The following is a 19,470-nucleotide window of genomic DNA, read 5'->3' on the forward strand; positions in this document are numbered from 1 at the left end:
CTAATGCTCTCTGCACACTCACTTCCATTCTTTGTTTTTTTCTGCCCTGCACTGTTCTTGAAGACTGACTCACCTGAGCTCCCACACCTTCTGGCTTCCTGCTGAGTTTGACCAAGGGCAGACCCAGGCAGATGACCAAGGGATAGAAGGAGACAGAGGTCAGACTATTTCTCATTCCTGCTACCTATTTATCTATATGATTCTGTGTAACTGTGGCTGGGTTGTGTCCCTGTAGCTCCCAACTGACTACACCTTCCATGATTCCAGCTCTGCCTAGATTTTGATATCATTGTGTTGACACTGATGACTTTCCCCCTTTTTAGTCCCTGGTGTTTCAACATCCCTCACTGGTTCCTTTAACCCTGCCTGTAGCTTTGTATATAATTCCTCTACTAAGTCCTATTGATGAAGCAGACATAGTCAGTTGAGGGGGGGCGGGTCCTCTATCTCCTGCTAGGACCCTAACACCCCCAAATGACACAGAGCCTGCCTGCCTGCTTTTCTCTCTTTACATGGACTACTCAGGGCTAAGCTATTGTATCCATCTCACACTTCCTGCCTCCTCTTCTCCTAGGATGCCTCCTCCATCCTCCCAGAACCATACTTTGATGGTCTCATGGCTAATAAAGAACTAGATTTTGGGGCTGGGATTGTGACTCAGCAGTAGAGTGCTCGTCTAGCACGTGTGAAGCCCTGGGTTCGATCCTCAGCACCACATAAAAATAAAGAAATAAAATAAAGGTATTGTGTCCAACCACTTCTAAATAAATGTTAAAAAAAAAAAAAACAACTAGATTTTGCCCGATCCTCTCCTCTCTATATACTCACTCCAGGAGATGAGACAGATCAATGATCAGTCAAGCAAGCTGACACTCTGTGGGCACACACATGGTGGGAGGCGGACCTTTGGCTTGTCTTCCTTTCATCCACCCCCAGGGCTCCATCCAGGAGTCCTGCCTAGAAGCTGCAACTGGCAAAGGTCTTTTGAGTGGGAGAAGAGGAAGACCTGGGATAAGGAGAGGGTGGCATTTGCTCAGAGACTAGGTCCTCTTTAGACCTTTGCCCTTCTTCCCCCACCATCTCCTCTCTTTGGCTGGACAGCCCTGAACCATGGGGTCGATATCGTCTGCAGCCCAAGGCCAGGTTTGCGCAAATCCCATGTGTCCTTTGGGGAACGTGATGTCTGTGTTTGCTCAGCTTATAACCCCCTCCTATCAGGGTAAGAGGTCCCCGGAATAGAAATACTAGAGGAGAAAGTCTGAGAGAGACCTCCTGGGGGAACTGCACATCTGAGCTGTAGGGCTTCCTGAGTAACCCATGAAAGTCATCCCACCTTTGAGTTGAGACCTTCATCTGAGGAGGTCTTCTGGTATATCTCCTTCTTTCTACCAGTATCTCTCTAGTTCATCCCTGTCCCAGATCTAATCTCCTTTCCTTCAATCCCCAAAACTGAGACTGGAGTAAGGTAAAGTAAGGGGGCACTCACCCTGGAGCCAAAATTTTAAGGAGTGGGCAAAAAATCCATCAATCAATATAAGCAATATTTTAATGCAATATTTTGGGAGGGATACCAGGGATTAAACTCAGGGGTACTCTACCACCAAGCCACATCCCCAGCCCTATTTTATGTTTTTTTTAGAGACAAGGTCTCACTGAGTTGCTTAGCACTTCACTTTTGCTGAGAATTACTTTGAACCCACGATCCTTTTGTCTCAACCTCCCGAGCCACTGGGATTACAGGCATGTTCCACTTGCGCTTGGCTGCAATGTTTTTTAAATGTCAAAATTAATGCAAAAAAAAATCCATGATGAACAAAATAGCATATTTTTAAATAAACACAGGATCCATATCATTCCCTTTTTTTTTTTTTTTTGGTTCTGCTTTATGTAAAAAGGGGAAAGAATAGGTCTGTCTTCTTCCAACATTTTCTTCCTGAGCCTCGTAGCCCTTACCTCCTAACTCTTTTAGGCTGTTCTCATTTGGGCAAGACAAGTACTCCTGCTTCTGCTACTTCCTTACCCACCCCCAAGCCTGTCGCTACCCCCAGCCCCCAACCAGGTTGGTGGTAGGGCGGGCAGTGAGGCAGATGGCTGGGGTATTTATAACCCCGGAGCACTTCTTGGGAAAAGTGACTAAGATGCTAAGAGCGTATTTATAGCTGAGTTCTGACGTAAGTGTCAGTGGGGAGGTAGGGCCAGGCCAGGCGTAACAGCAAGAGGGTGGGAAGAGCTGGAAATTGGGGGCACCTGACAGGGTGTGGAGAGTCAGGATCAGTAACTCCTGCAGCCATTTCTTGCTACTTCCCATGACTCTGTTTCCTGGCACAAACAGGTAAGTCCCCCCAGGCACCACCATGGACAGACAACTCCACTTTGCAATCTCGTATTTCAAGTCTCAGGGACTAGAGGGCTGTAACTCACCTACAGCAACCAACAGAAAGGGAATTAGGAGCTTGGGAAAATACTAGCCAAAGGACTTGAATGTTTCAGGGCCTGGAGAGAAATGCAGTGTGCACAGGATCATGTAGGAATCTCATTGTCCCTTCTTTTGTCTCCTTTCCCTATGGTGCCCTAAGTTCCAAAGAAGAGCCTGGCACCAGACATCGTGCTCCATTGCCATGTTGTCAGTATGATGAGGTCTAAAATCAAAGGTGGCAGTGATGCATCCCTAAGGATAGCCTCTGCTCTCTGGCAGTGGTGAGGGGGAATAGTAGAGGAACCAGCTCTTCCCTGACCCCTGTGGGGGAGGCAGGGTCCCAGAGGGAGAAGGTAAGGCACACTCCCAATCTCTTGATTCCCAACAGCAGTCCCTTTCCAGTCCCTGGGAAGCTCTGGTCATCTAGAAGCCAGCTGCTGTCCAGTGGCACAGCACTGCCACATAGTGGACACTGGTGGTATTGAGGCCCAGCCCCCAAGATGGGACCCCCTTTTGATGGCTCTTGACAGCTCCACCAACTGAACAGCAGGAAGAAGAATAAGTGGTATAGGGACACATTTCCAAATCACACTACCTTCCCAACAGTTTTCTCCTTGCTACCTCCCCCAGCTTCTTGAAGAAACTGGGGCAGACTGAGAAAAGCTAGCCCGAGGCCCATCCTATTAAAGGTTCTTTCTACTCCTATTTAAAGTCCTTGAAGACTAGGCAGGTGACATACCTATAATCTAAGCTACTCAGTAGGCTGAAGCAGGAAGATCACTTGAGCCCAGGAGTACAAAGCCAGCCTAGGTGACATAGCAAAACTTTATCTTGAAAGAAATTTTTAAAAAATCAGTGAAGGGGCTGGGGACGTGGCTCAAGCGGTAGCGCGCTCGCCTGGCATGCGTGCGGCCCGGGTTCGATCCTCAGCACCACATACAAACAATGATGTTGTGTCCGCCAAGAACTAAAAAATAAATATTAAAAATTCTCTCTCTCTCTCTCTCTCTCACTCTCTCTTTAAAAAAAAAAATCAGTGAAGTGTATAGTAAGGAGGGCTGAGACTGGGAACTAAGGTTGGTGTACTCTCTTGCTTTATTCTCAAAACCTCTTAAACCTCCCATTTCCTAACTCCATTTACAGAGGCCTCACACCACTTCTAGGATGCCTCAAACCTAGGAAACTCTTATAGCACCCTGAAAGAGAAGCAGCAGTTGGGTACAGGCCCTTCCAAGTCGCATGCCCTTCTGCCAGCCTTGATGGACTCTGCCCTGCTGTAAGGTTGCATCACTACCACCCCCACCTCTCTGGGTTTCCCCAGACATCACAGTAGCACGTCCCCCACACCTTGTTCTGGCCCTCCTCCACATTGTACACCAGTCCAATTGGACTCTGGGCGGACAGCACAGGCAGGGTCAGGGGGTGATTTCTATGTCCCGTGGCTCTGCCACCTTAGCTTGAACAGAAGGACTCCGTTCTCCTACCACCCCCTAACCCCTCACCCCTGTCCCAGTCCCAAGTTCTAGAAATAGACCATAATCCTTCTGGACCAGAGACCCCAGAGAAATAAACACTGGAACTAACAGCTGCCTCACAGAAATTGCTGCAGGAGTGGTGACTGGGAAAAGTAAAGACTGAACTGGGGGAAAATTGCCCTTCCCCACCTGGCTTATATGGAGTCCCTCCTCTGAGTCCCAGACCTTGGGAACTGAGTATGTGAAATCATCCTCTTTCTTGCATCATGTGTGTCCACGTTGTCCCCCCGCCCTACCATGCCCCTGCCTCAAGCCACCACAGCCAGATGGTGAAACCCGAGCTCCAGGGGGGACCTTCACCCCTTGCAGGAACCTGATGGGCAGCACAGCTGGCCAATCCTAAGGTTCAGAGGGTAGGTCTGCTGGCTGACCACTAGGAGAGGAAGCCCCAGGCAGCTGGCTCTAAAGAGGCCCCAGGTCAGTAGCCAGACCATGAACTGTTTGGGTCAAACAGCTACCCATCGGACGATCCATTTACAGCCTTCCTGAGTCCCAGGCCACAGAAGACAAGTAGCCCTACCTTTGGTCAAGGGTAGCTGTGGCACTGGTGTTTGCCGCTGCTGAGCCCTTACTGGCCTCCATGCAATCAGACTCAATAGACGAGCAACTGCCATCCAAGGCTCCCGACCCAGGGTCATCCACCAGGAGCGTGGGGCTCCCAGATGTCCATCTCTGGCTGGTGCTGCTGTGGGTACTAATATGGGCACAGGGCACAAGATCTGCATGCACCTCCTGTGAGAGCCCAACATTGGCACCCCAAGCAGAACGAGCTCTGGTCCTGGAGCTAGCCAAGCAACAAATCCTGGAGGGGCTGCACCTGACCAGTCGTCCTAGAATAATTCATCCTCCACCCCAGGCAGCGCTGACCAGAGCCCTTCGGAGACTACAGCCTGGGATTGTGGCTCCAGGGAATGGGGAGGAGGTCATCAGCTTTGCTACCATCACAGGTGGGTGAGAAAAGACATAGGTGGAGAGCAGACAAAGAAAGGGAGAGAGAAGGGAAGACTGAAAGCAAGGCAGAGGGAGTGGGGTGTGGCAGCAGACGGAGGAGCTAGGGCAGGGAATGGTTGTTAAGACACAAGGCAGTCTCTTCTTCCCCCCCCCCCAAAAGTGAGCATGAGGGAGAGCAGTGGGTAGTCTCTAGGGAGCTTCAGAGAGAGTTTTATCTCTGCTCACATGTTAACTGTCTTCTGGGCAGACTCCTCCACTTCAATCTGCAGCTCCATGCTCACCTTCCACCTGTCCACTGTTCAGTCCCACCACCTATACCATGCCCGTCTCTGGCTGCATGTGCTCCGAACCTTTCCTGACACTCTTCACCTGAGGATCCTCCGATGGGGCCCAAGGAGGAAGCACAGAGGATCCCGGACCCTCCTGGCAGAGCACCAAATCACTACCCCAGGCTGGCATGCCCTTACTCTGCCCTCTAGTGGCTTGAGAGGTGAGCAATCTGCTGTCTTGAAACTCCAACTGAACTGCAGATCCCTGGAAGGCAACAAGACAATTACTGGACCACTGAGGTGGCTACTGGACACTACGGGACACCAGCAGCCCTTCCTGGAGCTTAAGATTCGTGTCAACGAGCCTGAAGCAGGCCGGGCCAAGAGGAGAACTCCCACCTGTGAGCCTGAGACCCCCTTATGTTGTAGGCGAGATCATTATGTAGACTTTCAGGAACTGGGATGGCGAGACTGGATCCTGCAGCCTGAAGGTTACCAGCTGAATTACTGCAGTGGGCAGTGCCCACCCCACCTGGCTGGCAGCCCTGGCATTGCTGCTTCCTTCCATTCTGCTGTCTTCAGCCTCCTTAAAGCCAACAATCCTTGGCCTGAGGGTACTTCCTGTTGTGTCCCTACTGCCCGAAGGCCTCTCTCTCTCCTCTACCTTGACCATAATGGCAATGTGGTCAAGACGGATGTGCCAGATATGGTGGTGGAGGCTTGTGGTTGTAGCTAGCAAGAGGACCTGGGGGTTCAGATAGAAGATATCAAGTTGGGGGTTCCCAGGTAAAGGGCATCTGTGTCTGGAGGCATCAGATTTCCTGATCCGCACCTCCACCCAACAAGACCACCTGGCACTATGTCAGGGTTGACCCCTATGTGACCCAAATGCACACTTTCTTGTCCCAGACTTTTGGCCTTTTTCAGGCTGGTTGATATGTGGGCAAATGGGTAAAGTATTTCCTCTAAGGGGACTACCCAGGCAGTATGATTTTCTACCCCAAGTGAGAAGATGGCAGGGGCTAGCAGGGAAGAGAGGGAAGGAGAAGGCAGAGAAAATTACTTAGTCTCTCCCAAGAAGAGTAAGTCCTCAAGAAAGGGAGTAAGCAGAAGTTTCAGCAAGCTTGGGACAGGGCAAATAGGCTGGCCAAGGGTAGGGATTGTTGAGTGCTTTAAGGGAGGGTCAAGAGGGAGATGAACAAGGTGCCAAGGGAAGGTGTTTAGGAAAACTCCAGAAGCAGGAATCAGGAAAAAAGGGTGCTGAGCCTAAGAAATTCTCTGATTTTCCCTGGGGAAACACAAACATTTATTCTTTTTTTTTTTTTTTTTCGTTACCAGGATTAAACCCAGGGCTCTTAACTATGAGCCACATCCCCAGCCCTTTCTTATTTTTTAATTTTGAGACAGGGTCTTTCTAAATTACTTAGGCTGGCTTTGAACTTATGATCCTCTTGCCTCAGCCTCCCAAGCCACTGGATTACAGGTGTGTGCCACCATGTCCAGCTTATACTTTCTTAATAAAAGAGAGAAAGCAAACCAACAAATGTGAGTCATGAAGAAGGGCCGAGGTGATGGTCCAGAGTAATAGTTTTCAAAGTGTGATGTGGGGACCTCAAGGAGGACCCTGAGACCCTTTCAGGGTTTCCAAAAGCCAAAACTGTTTGCATAATATTAAGATGTTATTTGTCTTTTTTATTCTCATTATCTCAAAATTGTACAATGGAGTTTTCCAGAGTGTGACAAGCAATTACATCATCTTTCTAACATTATTCTTAATGGAATGTGAACTTGTGTATTCTTGTGTTATAATTTTTTGTTTTAATTTCTAATGGTAAATTGATAGATCTAGATCTCATGCAAAAAAAAAAGCTCAATAATTTGAAGAGCATAGAGAGGTCTTAAAACATAAAAAAGTTTAAGAATTGCTGATCTATAGTGTGTTCTAAAAGAGCTCCTCTGGAAGAAGGGGCAGGCATCTGGGAAGGGAGCATATGTTGTGTCCCTTCTTTTTCAATGACCATTGGTCAGCCTGACTGAATTGGGTCAGGGTGAAGGTCCATGACCTTCTATGTGTAAGTGGTTTGAGTCAGTCATGTGGGGAGGCAGACTCAAACAGTGTTCCCTATACGTCCCCACCCGCAGAATCACCACTACCCTGTTGTAGGACCTCTGGCTTGCCCCTAGCTTCACCTTTTCTTTTTCCCCTTGATTCTGATAGAACTGTTAACCCACTGACCTTCCAGACTTAAGAAAGTGGTCCTTGGAGACATAGCTAGGATGTGGGAGGTCTGAGAGATGACATTAAGGGGAAGGGTCTCCTTTCCGCCATCATGCTTTCTCTTCTTTATCAGAAAGACCAGAGACTGAAATAGCTGCCCCCATCCCTGAATACAGTCACTATGGCAACACAAATCCAAAGGGACGGGGCACCCCTCGTCAGGCACAACCACTAGGCATTAACAGCCTCGCATGTGTGCCCTCCATTTCATTGGTCTCATACGTCCCCCTCTCGGGGATCCTAACTGGGTTTTCGTGGTTGTGGTGGTGGTGGTGGTGGTGGTGGGAGATCTGTCAAAGCTTCTTTAGCGCCAGCGTGCCTGCATTTTCCCGGACTCCAAGATGGTGTCAAGTGCCAGAACGGCCAGCAGAGGGAGCAGAAAGCCTGAAAGAGCAGAAAGTCCGCAGTGGGGAGAGGTGCGGAGGTGGCGGCAGACTTTCGAAGTTGGAGTGAAGGGAACCTAGGGAAAGGGCTTTAGACCCAGGATTCCTTAGTGACCTTGTGAATACACACCCCGAATCCAGAGCTCCAGTCAGTGTTTCTCTCTTTTAGGCTCCCTAGATCCCTAACCTTCCGCCACAGCCGCCAACCTCTCAATTCAGTTTGCTCAAATCCTAGCTCTATCCCAACCCCTCAAAGTTCCATCCAAAGAATGAGATTGGCAGATAAACTAGAGGGTGATAGAATATTCAGTCCAACAAAAGTCCACGACCCTACCTTCCAATATTATCTTTCTCGTATGAACTTCTCTCCCTTCTTTCCTCGCTCCGCAGTATTTTTCTCAGTGTATTCCTGGCTCTGGTTCAGGGACTCCTCATTGACGACTGATCCTAGAATCCATTCCGGAATTTCCTGCCAACCACCAGCAGCGTGTTAAACCGGGCGGGGGGGGGTGTTAGGCAGTATAGGGTCCCTCTAGGGAGGGGGAGGATCCTGGGGGTCCTGGGGGTGCAATAAGCCCGGCACCCCCTCGCTCGCTTCCAGCCACCCCACCTCATCTACCAGAACAGCAGAAGGGAGAGAAATAGGAGGGAGGTGAGGGGTGAGCGGGAAGAGCGGCGGCGCGCCAGCGGCTAAAGCAAGAAAAAGTTTTTGCAAAAGGAAAAAAAAAAAGTTTGCGCTTCTCGCGGGTGGTCCCGGCTTGCGGCCCGGCGGGCTGGGCCGGCGGGAGGGCTGGGGGCCAGGTTGGGGGGTGGGGTGGCACTGAGGCTGCGCTGCCGTGGCCCTGTCCACCCCCCCTCCCCACCGCACACCCCCCAGCCCAGACTAGCCCTGGACCGTGCATCCCGAGCCCTGCGCCCAGACGGAGGTGAGAAGGGGGGCAGGCGGGGGACCACCTGGGAGCGGTGGGGGAGGGGATCCAAAGGGGATGCTCTGCTGCCGAAGGACTCTTCCCAGCTGTGAGGGAGACCTGGGGCAGAGAGACAAAATGGGGTGGGAGAGACTGGGAAAGGATATTAGAAAGTTTGGAGAAATTTTTCATTTGTGTCTCCTTTTCTATCTGCTCTTTTTCCCCTGACTGTCTGTGTGTCTGTCTCAGGCAACCGTGGGTCTCTTTGTCTATCTCTGCCTCTCACACAATATTAGAAACATCTTCCTTTCTTGAGGTTGGGATGAAGAGACTGTTGGGACGGCCAGTTGGAAGTCTGCGTGGTAGAGAGGGAACTCCAGGTGTGTCTCTGAGCGCCGGGCTGGAAGACGTCAGTGTTTCTAAGAGGAGGGGACTGACAGCAAAGGAGGGAGCTCTAGGTGGGGTGGGGATAGGGTGTGTGTGTGAGAGGCAACAAAACCACTGGCCTTGGACCCTTGACCTGTCTAGTGACAGATGTGCCCGCGGATGCTTGAGTTTTGGGGGAAAGGAATGCATTCGGGACTAGGGAGGGAATGTCCAAGGTGTAGTCTAGGCCTTAGACAAATCCCAAGCAATTTTGGACTCCTGAGTCCCACGGGCTGTGGGCACTGCTCTGGGAGGAGATGGGGAGACCTTGTCTTGACCCTCTGACCTCGGGACCACCAGGACAGCTAGAGCCACCCGCAGGGAGACCCTACTGGGGCTGGGCGGAACTACTGGCCACTGCCAGCCTGTGTATCGCTGCTGGTCGCCCTCCCAAACAGGAGCTGGGGACCAAGGCCCCTCCTCTGGCTCAGACCACCCTGCCTGCCCTTACTCCCCGCTCTGAAGCCTCTTTCAGGCCCCATGACCCCGAAACAATTAGCCCTGGGCAGCTAGCTTTAGGGACAGGATTAGGGAAAAGGGACCCCATAGAGACTGAGGGTTTTAGGGGACTGAAGAACTGAGGTCTTAATAGGATGGATCTTTCCTTCCAATACAGGAAGAAGGCTGGGAGATTTCTTGGGGGAGAAATAAGAGCCAGAATAGGGTGGTTTTCCCTAGGGGGCGGGGTCCAGAGGACCCCCCCCTCATTATCTCCAGGGCATCCCCGCCCGAGGACTCAGACCCCGCCCTTGACGTCACTAGGGGGTTCCCGGGGGTCTGGAAGGGTTAACCCTTAAGAAGCCAGCCGTGATACCCGGGAACCTAAGATGTACCCGGGAACCTCCTCCGCATAGATATATTTTATTTACCCAGTCATTTTCTCGCGCTTTGGTTAACTGGATTCATCTTTCTTTCTCAACCTACCACACTGAGATCCCTGCTCTCCAATAATGCCCCCCATCCCAGAGCACTCTGTCAGCTTTCTGGATGCGCTGAGGGGAGAAGGGAAGAATGTGTCCTGTCCCCCCCTCCCCCGCCGCCGCCCGCCACTAACTCCTTGCTCGACTGGGCTCCCCGGGCGGGCGGGGGAAGCGGAGCCGTCTGCAGCCGGAGCCTGCGGCGGCGACTTGGGTGGGCCGGGGAGGCACGGGGGCGGGGAGGGCGGGACCAGGAGAAGGGGGCGGGGCCGACTCCTGGGAGTTGGGGTACTAAGAGGACACTAGAAAATAGGGAGACACCGAAGATGATTTAGGGCTCCGGCAGAGGAACCTTAGGACTCCCTGCCCATCCCGCACTATCACCCATTCCCCAGAAAAAAACTACTGAAACTGGAAAAGTTAGCGACATTTTCCTTTTATAGTGTGGAGGTGTGGGTTGGCTGTTGCACGCGTGGGCGAAGAGGGATGTCACCCCAGTTCCATCGCATCTTCTCGGCAGCTTGGTATTAGGACAGGAAGATAACAGAAGGCACGTTCGGGGAGATCTTTCTAGTGTTGGGGGGTCGTTTGCAAGCCATCTTCCTTTCCCTGGGTGAGTCATAGTGGAAGGAGGCGGGAGAAGTGCCCCCCTCTTCCAGCTGCCAGCCAGCTGTGCCCCCCGCTCCTAACATTAGTGCCAAGGTCGAGTTGGGAGGTCTTGGGTGCGGAATCGGGATCTCAGCTGTAAAAGGAGGAGTTTAGAAGGGTACAGCCCAGGCTGCAGGGCTCGGGCAGGTCGTAGGGTCCGGGTTCCACTCCCCTTTTTACCCCGCCCTCACCCTAAATCCCAGCATCCAAGGATCACCCACCGCGCTGGCCGGCCCGCTCCCGGCCGTTCTCCACCCCACCCCGCCCCACCCCACCCTCACTCCCGGGAGACCGGAAAACCAGGAATGGAATCAAAACTGGAGTTTGAGGAGAAATGCGATCATAGCATCCTCTCCTTCCTCACTACTCCCTTCTAATCGATGGTGACTTTGTTTTTTCACTCTCCAAGAAGCCTTCCCCCACACTCTCTTTCCTGTTCCCCCCAAAAGGAGACCAGATCCAAACCACCCCAGAATGACATTAACTTCCATCCCTTGTACCTAACAGACCTGAGAGCACCCCCTCTGAAACCTTATTCCCCCTCTACAATTTTCTCCTAAGGGCAGATTGATCTTTTGAGCTCTCTCTTGGCCCTACCAGTCTGTGTGGACTGTGGCGAGGTCTCCCTCTACCGGACACTGCAGAGATTGCGGATGAACTGTCCTGGGGCAGGGGCAGGGGCAAGCCAAGGAAAGGAACAGGCAGAGCAGCCCAATGCATGAAGTCAGACTCTCCACATGAGTTCTCCCATCACAATCCTCAAAACTGGTCCATGACATTAAAATCACTTGAAATTCATCCTGGCTCAATAGGTTCTTAACACCCCCCCCCCGCCCCGTGGCGCGCGCGCACACACACACACACACACTTTTTCTAGATAGATAGATCACCCAGGGAAAGCTCCTACCCATTTCCCAAAAAGATCCCCAAGACTGTCTGACAGCCTCTGCCACTTTGGGATGTTTCTCTTTATCCCTTCCTTGGTTGAATGATGTTCTTTTCAATTTGATTTCCATGGCCTATGTCTTAGATGGGCTGGGGGCACAGGAGACATGCTGCCAGAGTTCTGTGCCTGAGATTATCATCTGATCTTCTCTACTTCCCTCCATCTTTATAACCTTCAGTTCTACCTTCCCTTTCTACAGTGTCCCCACACCCTCCTCTGAGACATCATGTTCAACTCGATGACCCCACCACCAGTCAGTAGCTATGTTGAGTCATGCTGTCTTCGACCCCTCCTCAGTCAAGGGACCCCCAGCATGGGGACAGAAGGTCAGTGTATTTACCAATCCCAGGGTCTTAAGGACTTGGCAGATATCTCGTCTAACCCCAGGATCCCCCTCAGTCTTTTCCCTATCCCCTATCAGTTTCCTTTCTTACAGGAGGATTTGAGGCTCTATGCTATACAGGCTTGGAATCTGGGGTCAGGTCTTGCCTGGGACTTTAAGGTGAGGCCTATGTCTTCCATTCCCATTCTGCACTCCAGCTGTCTCTCTTTTCTAGGACTGTCTGGTCTGCCCTTCTGCCATCAAGCCAACCTCACGTCGGGTCCCCACAGTTATATGCCAGCCAGAGAGAACAACAGCTGCACTGAGGGTGAGTCCTCAGGGAAAACCTCTTCCCTTTCTACTCTGGGATTTGTTTTGTAGAACAAAGTGGGAGGGCAGGGATCTAATTGGGAGGAGGAAATGCTCAGAAATGTGAGGGGTCAGAGAACAACCAAGTGGTCACAGCTGGAATCAGTAGCACAAAGCAGAGTTGAGTATTATTTTTTGCTGAGAGGACCCACAGGTTGGGTACATGGAGATTCCCTTTATCTCCTCTGTCTCTTACTCCAGGGTCACTCTTTCCTCCTCCCCGGAATGCTGTCAAGTTGACCAAGAAGCGGGCACTGTCCATCTCACCTCTGTCAGATACCAGCCTGGACCTGCAGACAGTTATCCGCACCTCACCCAGCTCCCTTGTGGCCTTCATCAACTCCCGCTGCACATCTCCTGGAGGCTCCTATGGCCATCTCTCCATTGGCACCATGAGGTACAGACATTCTCTGGCTAAGACTCCAACTGAAAACCACTAAAAGCCTCAAGTCATCTAAATTTCCAGCCCAATTTGAATCACTTCAAAGTCATTGAAACCCTCCTCAGAACTTCCCTTAGGGCTGCCTTGACCAAGCCTTACATCAAGTCTTATAAAAAAAATCCTCTAAATTATCCAATAACTTCAAAGACTTGCTGGTAGTCTTCAGTAACTGCCACCTCTTCTCTTCAGCCCTTCTCTGGGATTCCCACCTCAGATGAATCACCAAAAAGGGAGCTCACCTTCCTTTGGAGTGCAGCCCTGTGGCCATGACTCCAACCGGGGTGGGATGATGCCACATCCTCAGTCCCGGGGACCCCTCCCAACTTGTCAGGTGAGATTCCCCATATTGTTACCTGATTTTTCCTAGGTCAGGGTGGGTGGGTGGGTGGCGACTTTACAGTAAAGGAAGGACAGGGTATATAAAAGTTTTCACTGGGGCTGAAGTTGTGGCTCAGTGGTAGAGCACTTGCCTAGAATGTGTGAGGCACTGGGTTTGATTCTCAGCACTGCATATAAAAAAATAAAGGTCCATCAACATCTAAAAAAATATTTAAAAAAAAAAGTTTTCAGGGCTGGGGATGTGGCTCAGCGGTAGCGCACTCGCCTGGCATGCGTGCGGCCCGGGTTCGATCCTCAGCACCACATACAAACAAAGATGTTGTGTCCGCCGAAAACTAAAAAATAAATATTAAAAAAAAAAAAAAAGTTTTCAGTTCCAGAGAAGTAGAGAGGTTTTACTCTTTGGGGCTGACTCAGGCTCTTCCAGATGAGATTCTACCTTTTGCCCATCCTGTTCACCAATGCAATCTTAGAAGGAAGTCCTTTCCACACCCAGGGGTTCCTGCTCCTTGGGTGGGAACACTTAGAACAGAAAGACCTGGCTGGGCTCCTTCCTTCTTCCTATTTCTACCCTTATCGCCCTCATCTCTTCCCCTGGGGAAGCTGAAGTCAGAGCTGGACATGCTGGTTGGCAAGTGCCCAGAGGAGCCTTTGGAAGGTGATATGTCCAGCCCCAACTCCACAGGCACACAGGTAAAAGGAGGGGCATGGGCTTTACCTTTGGGACCTGAGCAAACAAAAGCTGTCACCTAAGTAACCATAACACTGCTTCTCCTATCCTAGGATCCCCTGTTGGGGATGCTAGATGGGCGAGAAGACCTCGAGAGAGAGGAAAAGCCTGAGCCTGAGTCTGTATATGAGACTGACTGCCGCTGGGATGGTTGCAGCCAGGAATTTGACTCCCAGGAGCAGCTGGTGCACGTGAGCCCTAGGGGGTAACAGGAATGACTGACTGGAGTCTGTAAAAGACTCCTCCGAGTGACACATTGTGGAGTTTGGTTGAGGGTAGGAATCAAGATACTGAAGTCATAGGTTGAGTACTTACTTGAGTAGGCAAAGCTCAAAAACTAGCTTTACTTTAGAGAGCTGGAAGGCATGAGATTTGGGATATGTTGTCTTCCTGCCCCTTCTTCCCCCACAAGGTAAAGTTGAGGAGGAGGAATAGGGAGCCAGGGCAGCTGTTCTGGGTTCCGGGAACATGGGGGAAACTTGGAAAACCTCTGTATCTTTTCCCCCAGCACATCAACAGTGAACACATTCATGGAGAACGGAAGGAGTTCGTGTGCCATTGGGGGGGCTGCTCCAGGGAGCTGAGGCCCTTCAAAGCCCAGTACATGCTGGTGGTACACATGCGCAGACACACAGGCGAGAAGCCACATAAGTGCACGGTGAGGCATTCATTCCCAAGCCAAGTCCCTTCCTAAACTGGCTTCCGGTCAAGATAGGGTCCGAGAAAGACTTGTTCATAGGTCCTTTTTACCATAAATGTTAAGTCCTAATTATGACTGTATTGATATATATTAAAACATTTTCTTGGAACTAAAAGCTCATTTTCCCCTTGATTTAAAAATATTAAAATATACTTGTGAGTCCCTTAAAATACTGTGGGCCCTCAGGACTGTACCTAGATTGTGCCTAATAGCTAAGCCTTGCATCAAGGACATAAGACACTCACTTGAAACTATTCCTCAGATAACCCCAATTTAGAAAAGTCTGAGATTCCACACAGGGAGCCCTGCTCAGGCCTGACCAGGAAGAGTCATTTCTCACACCACACCCCTAAGGGAAAGTGCCTCCAGCTGATTCTGTTCCAGAGAAGCTCTCATTTGCCCTTATCCCCTAATTTTGGGAATTCTCTTGAGCCCTAGTGTTCTCCCATTTTGAACTATATTCTCTATGTATGCCTCTTATGAGATTTAGGGTCCTTTAATCTCCATGTTCTTCTGTTTAAGAGTTGTCATTTTACCCTCTGTTATGTCTTCTAGTTTGAAGGGTGTCGGAAGTCATACTCACGCCTTGAAAACTTGAAGACACATCTGCGGTCACACACGGGTGAGAAGCCATACATGTGTGAGCACGAGGGCTGCAGTAAAGCGTTTAGCAATGCCAGTGACCGCGCCAAGCACCAGAATCGGACCCACTCTAATGAGGTGAATGTCCCAACTAAGAGACCCTCCCCGCTTGAGAAGCCATCTGCAGGGGAGATTCCCCCATAAGAAATCCCTTAGCTCAGCACCCACTCCAAAGAGGTGAGTTCCCCTTGCCCCTGTAATTCACGCAGAGAGACCCTTTCTGAAACAAAGAATTTCAAGCCATGCATGGTGATGTACATCTGTAATCCCAAGGACTAAGGAGGCTAAGGCAGGAGGATTGCAAGTTTGAGGCCTGCCTCAGCAACTTAGTGAGGCCTATCTCAAAAAGTAAAATGAGCTGGGGTATAGCTCAGTGGTAAAGTACCTCTGGGTCTAATCCTCAGTACAAAAAAAAAAAAAAGAAAGAAAGAAAGAAAGGAGAGAGACACACAAAACCAAGAATTTTCATTCGCCATTCCTCCTACCTTTTTAACCAGCAAAGAGACCAACCTAAAACAGACCTGGTCTAGAAATGATACCAAATATCTTCAACCCCTGAACCTCACAACCCTGGGTTCACCTCCTCATCTTTCCAAGGCCTGGGCCCACCTAAAGTTTTCTTAAGTCGTCTCTTAAACCTCTCATATTTTACTCCCACCCAAGGGTGCCCACCTTCCTTAGCTCCTTGGATGCTGTGTGCTCCTCTTTTACCCCTTTTGTCACCTTTCCTTATTCCTCCTGCAGTCTTCCACTCTAATTCCTTGGCCTTCTGTCTTCACTCTCCACTTGACAGAAGCCGTATGTGTGCAAGCTCCCTGGCTGCACCAAACGCTACACAGACCCCAGCTCACTCCGAAAACATGTCAAGACAGTGCATGGTCCTGATGCCCATGTGACCAAGCGACATCGAGGGGATGGCCCCTTGCCCCGGGCACCATCCCTTTCCACAGTGGAGCCCAAGAGGGAGCAGCAGGAAGGAGGCCCCATCAGGGAAGAGAGCAGACTGACTGTGCCAGAGGGTGCCATGGTGAGCCAGCTCAGGCAAATTCACCTCCATACTCCAGCCTGCCCTGCTGATCTCTTTCTAACCCCTTCTGAATCACCTCCTCCCATCTAAATCACTCTTCTGAGACCTTTGAGCCTTTCTCTCATCCTCTTGTTTCTCTTTGGCCTACCCCAAATCTGTGGAATTTAGAGTTGTGAATTATTTAATTGATTCAACAACTCACTTTTAAGCAGCACTTTGTATTTTTTCAAGCCTTTTATGTGCATAATTTCATGTATTCCTCACAACAACTTAATGAGAAAGGAACTTGTGCCACACACCTATAATCCCAGCTACTCAGGAGTCTGAGGCAGAAGATCACAAGTCTGAGGCTGGCCTGGGCAAGATCTTGTCTCAAAATACAAAATAAACAGGGTTAGGGATGCAGGTCAGTGGTAGAACACCCCTGGGTTAAAACTTTACCACCACAAAAATAAAGAGAAAGGAACTTGCACCCCAGCAGTCTATATTCCAGCCTGGGCTCTTCTAAAACATGTCTTCCAGTTTGCCACAGTTTCTCACTTGCTCAGCCCTCTGTACACTTTAACACCTTCCCTCGGCTCAGGTGGTCACTGGGACACAAGCTTCAGCTACTTATAAAGTTGAGGAAGCTGTGGGGAAGGGGGAAGGGTGCCTCCCTCAGCCCTCATGTTCTCCACAGAAGCCACAGCCCAGCCCTGGGGCACAGTCTTCCTGCAGCAGTGACCACTCTCCAGCAGGCAGCGCAGCCAACACAGACAGTGGCGTGGAAATGGCTGGCAATGCAGGGGGCAGCACTGAGGACCTGTCTAGCTTGGATGAGGGGACTTGTGTTGCTGGCACTGGACTATCCACTCTTCGCCGCCTTGAGAATCTCAGGCTGGACCAGCTGCATCAACTCCGGCCAGTAGGGCCACGGAGTCTCAAACTGCCCAGCTTGACCCACACTGGTGAGATCTGGGTGTAGGAGGTATTGCTGGGCTGAGATCTGGACCTGCCCTGAGGTTGGGAGGAAGTCACCCTTCAGGGCTTCCATATGACACCTTTGTACAATTAGAAAAAGATCCCCTTTCTTCAGAACACTGCCAGTGAATGCTGCCCCCTCAGATTGTGTGACACACAACCTGTATGACCATTCACAGCAGGCCGGAATCCCTGGTGAACCAGAAGAATGGGCATGAGAGGAAACAGAATTGAATTAAGGAGCTTAGGACACCTTATCCTGGAACTCCGGGACAAGGCTATCGCATGGGTGAAATTCAGGGGGCCCCTGACTATCCTGCCTTTTCTCCCTGTCACTTTGCAGGCACCCCTGTGTCCCGCCGTCTGGGCCCTCCAGCCTCTCTTGATCGCCGCAGCAGCAGCAGCTCCAGCAGCATCAGCTCTGCCTATACTGTCAGCCGCCGTTCCTCCCTTGCCTCCCCTTTTCCCCCTGGATCCCCACCAGAGAATGGGGCATCCTCCCTGCCTGGCCTCACACCTGCCCAGCACTACCTGCTCCGGACAAGATATGCTTCAGCCAGGGGCGGTGCTACCCCACCCATAGCAGCACCCAGCCTGGATCGGATGGGGAGTCTCCCTGCACCTTCTTGGAGAAGTAAAGCTGAGTATCCAGGATATAACCCCAATGCAGGGGTCACCCGTAGGGCCAGTGACCCAGCCCGAGCTGCTGACCGCCCTGTTCCAGCCAGAGTCCAGCGGTTCAAGAGCCTGGGTTGTGTCCACATACCCCCTACTCTGGCAGGGGGAGGACGGAACTTTGATCCTCACCTCCCAACCTCTATCTATTCACCACAGCCTCCCAGCATTACAGAGAACATTGCCATGGATACTAGAGGGCTACAGGAGGAGCCAGAGGTTGGGACTTCCATGATGGGCAGTGGTCTGAACCCCTATATGGACTTCTCATCTGATGATACTCTAGGATATGGGGGGCCTGAAGGGGCAGCGGCAGAGCCTTATGGAGCTAGGGGTCCAGGTGCCTTGCCTCTTGGGCCTGGTCCACCTACCACCTATGGCCCCAGCCCCTGTCCCCAGCAGGTCTCCTATCCTGACACCACTCCAGAAACATGGGGTGAGTTCCCTTCAGTACACTCTGGGCTATATCCAAGTCCCAAGACTCCAGGTGGAGCCTATAGTCAGTGTCCTCGACTTGAACATTATGGACAAATACAAGTGAAACCAGAACAAGGATGCCCAGTGGGGTCTGACTCCACAGGACTGGCACCCTGCCTCAATGCCCACTCCAGGGAGGGACTCACATGCCCACAGCCCCCATTCTCCCATTACCCCCAGCCTCCTCCTCCCCAGTATCCTCAGACAGGTCCCTATCCTCAGCCACCCCCTGATTATCTTCCTTCAGAACCCAGGTCTGATCTTGATTTTGATTCTCCCACTCATTCTACTGGACAGCTCAAGGCTCAACTTGTTTGTGATTATGTTCAGTCTCAGCAAGAGCTCCTCTGGGAGGGTGGGGGCAGGGGAGAGGCCCCAGTCCAGGAACCTTCCTATCAGAATTCCAAGTTTCTGGAGGGTTCTCAAATTAGTCCAAGCCCTGCCAAAGCCCCAATGGCCACATATGAACCTGGCTTTGCACCCAGCTTGCCCAATCATAAGTCAAGCTCCTACCCCACACATTCATCATGCCATGAAAATTTTGCTGTGGGAGCGAACAGAACCTCCCATAGGGGAGCAGCACCACCCCGGCTTCTGCCTCCATTGCCCCCTTGCTATGGGCCCCTCAAGGCAGGGGGAACCAACCCCAGCTGTGGTCATCCTGAAGTTGGCAGGCTGGGAACAGGTCCTGCCTTGTACCCTCCTCCTGAAGGGCAGGTATGTAACCCTCTGGACTCTCTTGATCTTGACAACACTCAGCTGGACTTTGTGGCTATTCTGGATGAGGCCCAGGGGCTGAGTCCTCCTCCTTCCCATGATCAGCGAGACAGCTCTGAACATACCCCACCTTCCTCTGGGCCCCCCAACATGGCTGTGGGCAACATGAGTGTATTACTGGGATCCCTACCTGGAGAGACACAATTCCTCAACTCTAGTGCCTAAATGGTGAAGAATACCATCCATAAGACCCTCATTTCCTAAGGCTTCCATTCCTCCAGGGGAGTTGGGGAGAGGAGCCACAGACCCCTGCAGAAGATGCCCCAGGGATGGAAGATTTAGGTTGGGGGTTGTATTTAATCTGCATATGTTTTGGAGAGGAATTTTATAATG

General features: G+C 51.2%; 2 protein-coding genes across 5 annotated transcripts; both read left to right on the forward strand.

Annotated features, from left to right (window-relative positions):
• Positions 1–2,380: 2,380 nt before the first annotated feature.
• Positions 2,381–6,913, forward strand: INHBE (inhibin subunit beta E). Its single transcript, XM_081311921.1, has 3 exons — positions 2,381–3,288; positions 3,470–4,898; positions 5,150–6,913. The coding sequence occupies exons 2-3, from the start codon at positions 4,532–4,534 to the stop codon at positions 5,905–5,907; spliced, it is 1,125 nt and encodes a 374-aa protein (XP_081168047.1). The 5' UTR covers positions 2,381–3,288; positions 3,470–4,531; the 3' UTR covers positions 5,908–6,913.
• Positions 6,914–8,428: 1,515 nt separating this feature from the next.
• On the forward strand, positions 8,429–19,465 carry GLI1 (GLI family zinc finger 1). Of its 4 annotated transcripts, none has more exons than XM_081311046.1 (12): positions 8,429–8,758; positions 11,877–12,003; positions 12,235–12,327; positions 12,570–12,765; positions 13,000–13,141; positions 13,753–13,842; positions 13,933–14,070; positions 14,388–14,537; positions 15,135–15,299; positions 16,015–16,248; positions 16,928–17,195; positions 17,552–19,465. In XM_081311046.1, exons 2-12 carry the CDS (start codon positions 11,904–11,906, stop codon positions 19,300–19,302), a joined length of 3,327 nt encoding a protein of 1,108 aa, XP_081167172.1. In that variant the 5' UTR covers positions 8,429–8,758; positions 11,877–11,903; the 3' UTR covers positions 19,303–19,465. The 4 variants fall into 4 exon arrangements, with proteins under 4 accessions (XP_081167172.1, XP_081167174.1, XP_081167173.1 ...); XM_081311047.1 differs by lacking the exon at positions 8,429–8,758 and adding an exon at positions 8,995–9,120; XM_081311048.1 differs by lacking the exon at positions 16,015–16,248.
• Positions 19,466–19,470: the final 5 nt, after the last annotated feature.

Source organism: Spermophilus citellus (assembly GCF_964194105.1).
Source record: "Spermophilus citellus genome assembly, chromosome: 10".
Lineage (NCBI taxonomy): Eukaryota > Metazoa > Chordata > Mammalia > Rodentia > Sciuridae > Spermophilus > Spermophilus citellus.

Coding starts and splice junctions, on each gene's coding strand:
- INHBE (XM_081311921.1), top strand. CDS start 4,532: ATGCAATCAGACTCAATAGACGAGCAACTGCCATCCAAGGCTCCCGAC. Junction 4,899..5,149: donor CAGCTTTGCTACCATCACAG/GTGGGTGAGAAA, acceptor TCTTCTGGGCAG/ACTCCTCCACTTCAATCTGC.
- GLI1 (XM_081311046.1), top strand. CDS start 11,904: ATGTTCAACTCGATGACCCCACCACCAGTCAGTAGCTATGTTGAGTCA. Junction 12,004..12,234: donor CCCCAGCATGGGGACAGAAG/GTCAGTGTATTT, acceptor TCTCTTTTCTAG/GACTGTCTGGTCTGCCCTTC. Junction 14,538..15,134: donor AGAAGCCACATAAGTGCACG/GTGAGGCATTCA, acceptor TATGTCTTCTAG/TTTGAAGGGTGTCGGAAGTC.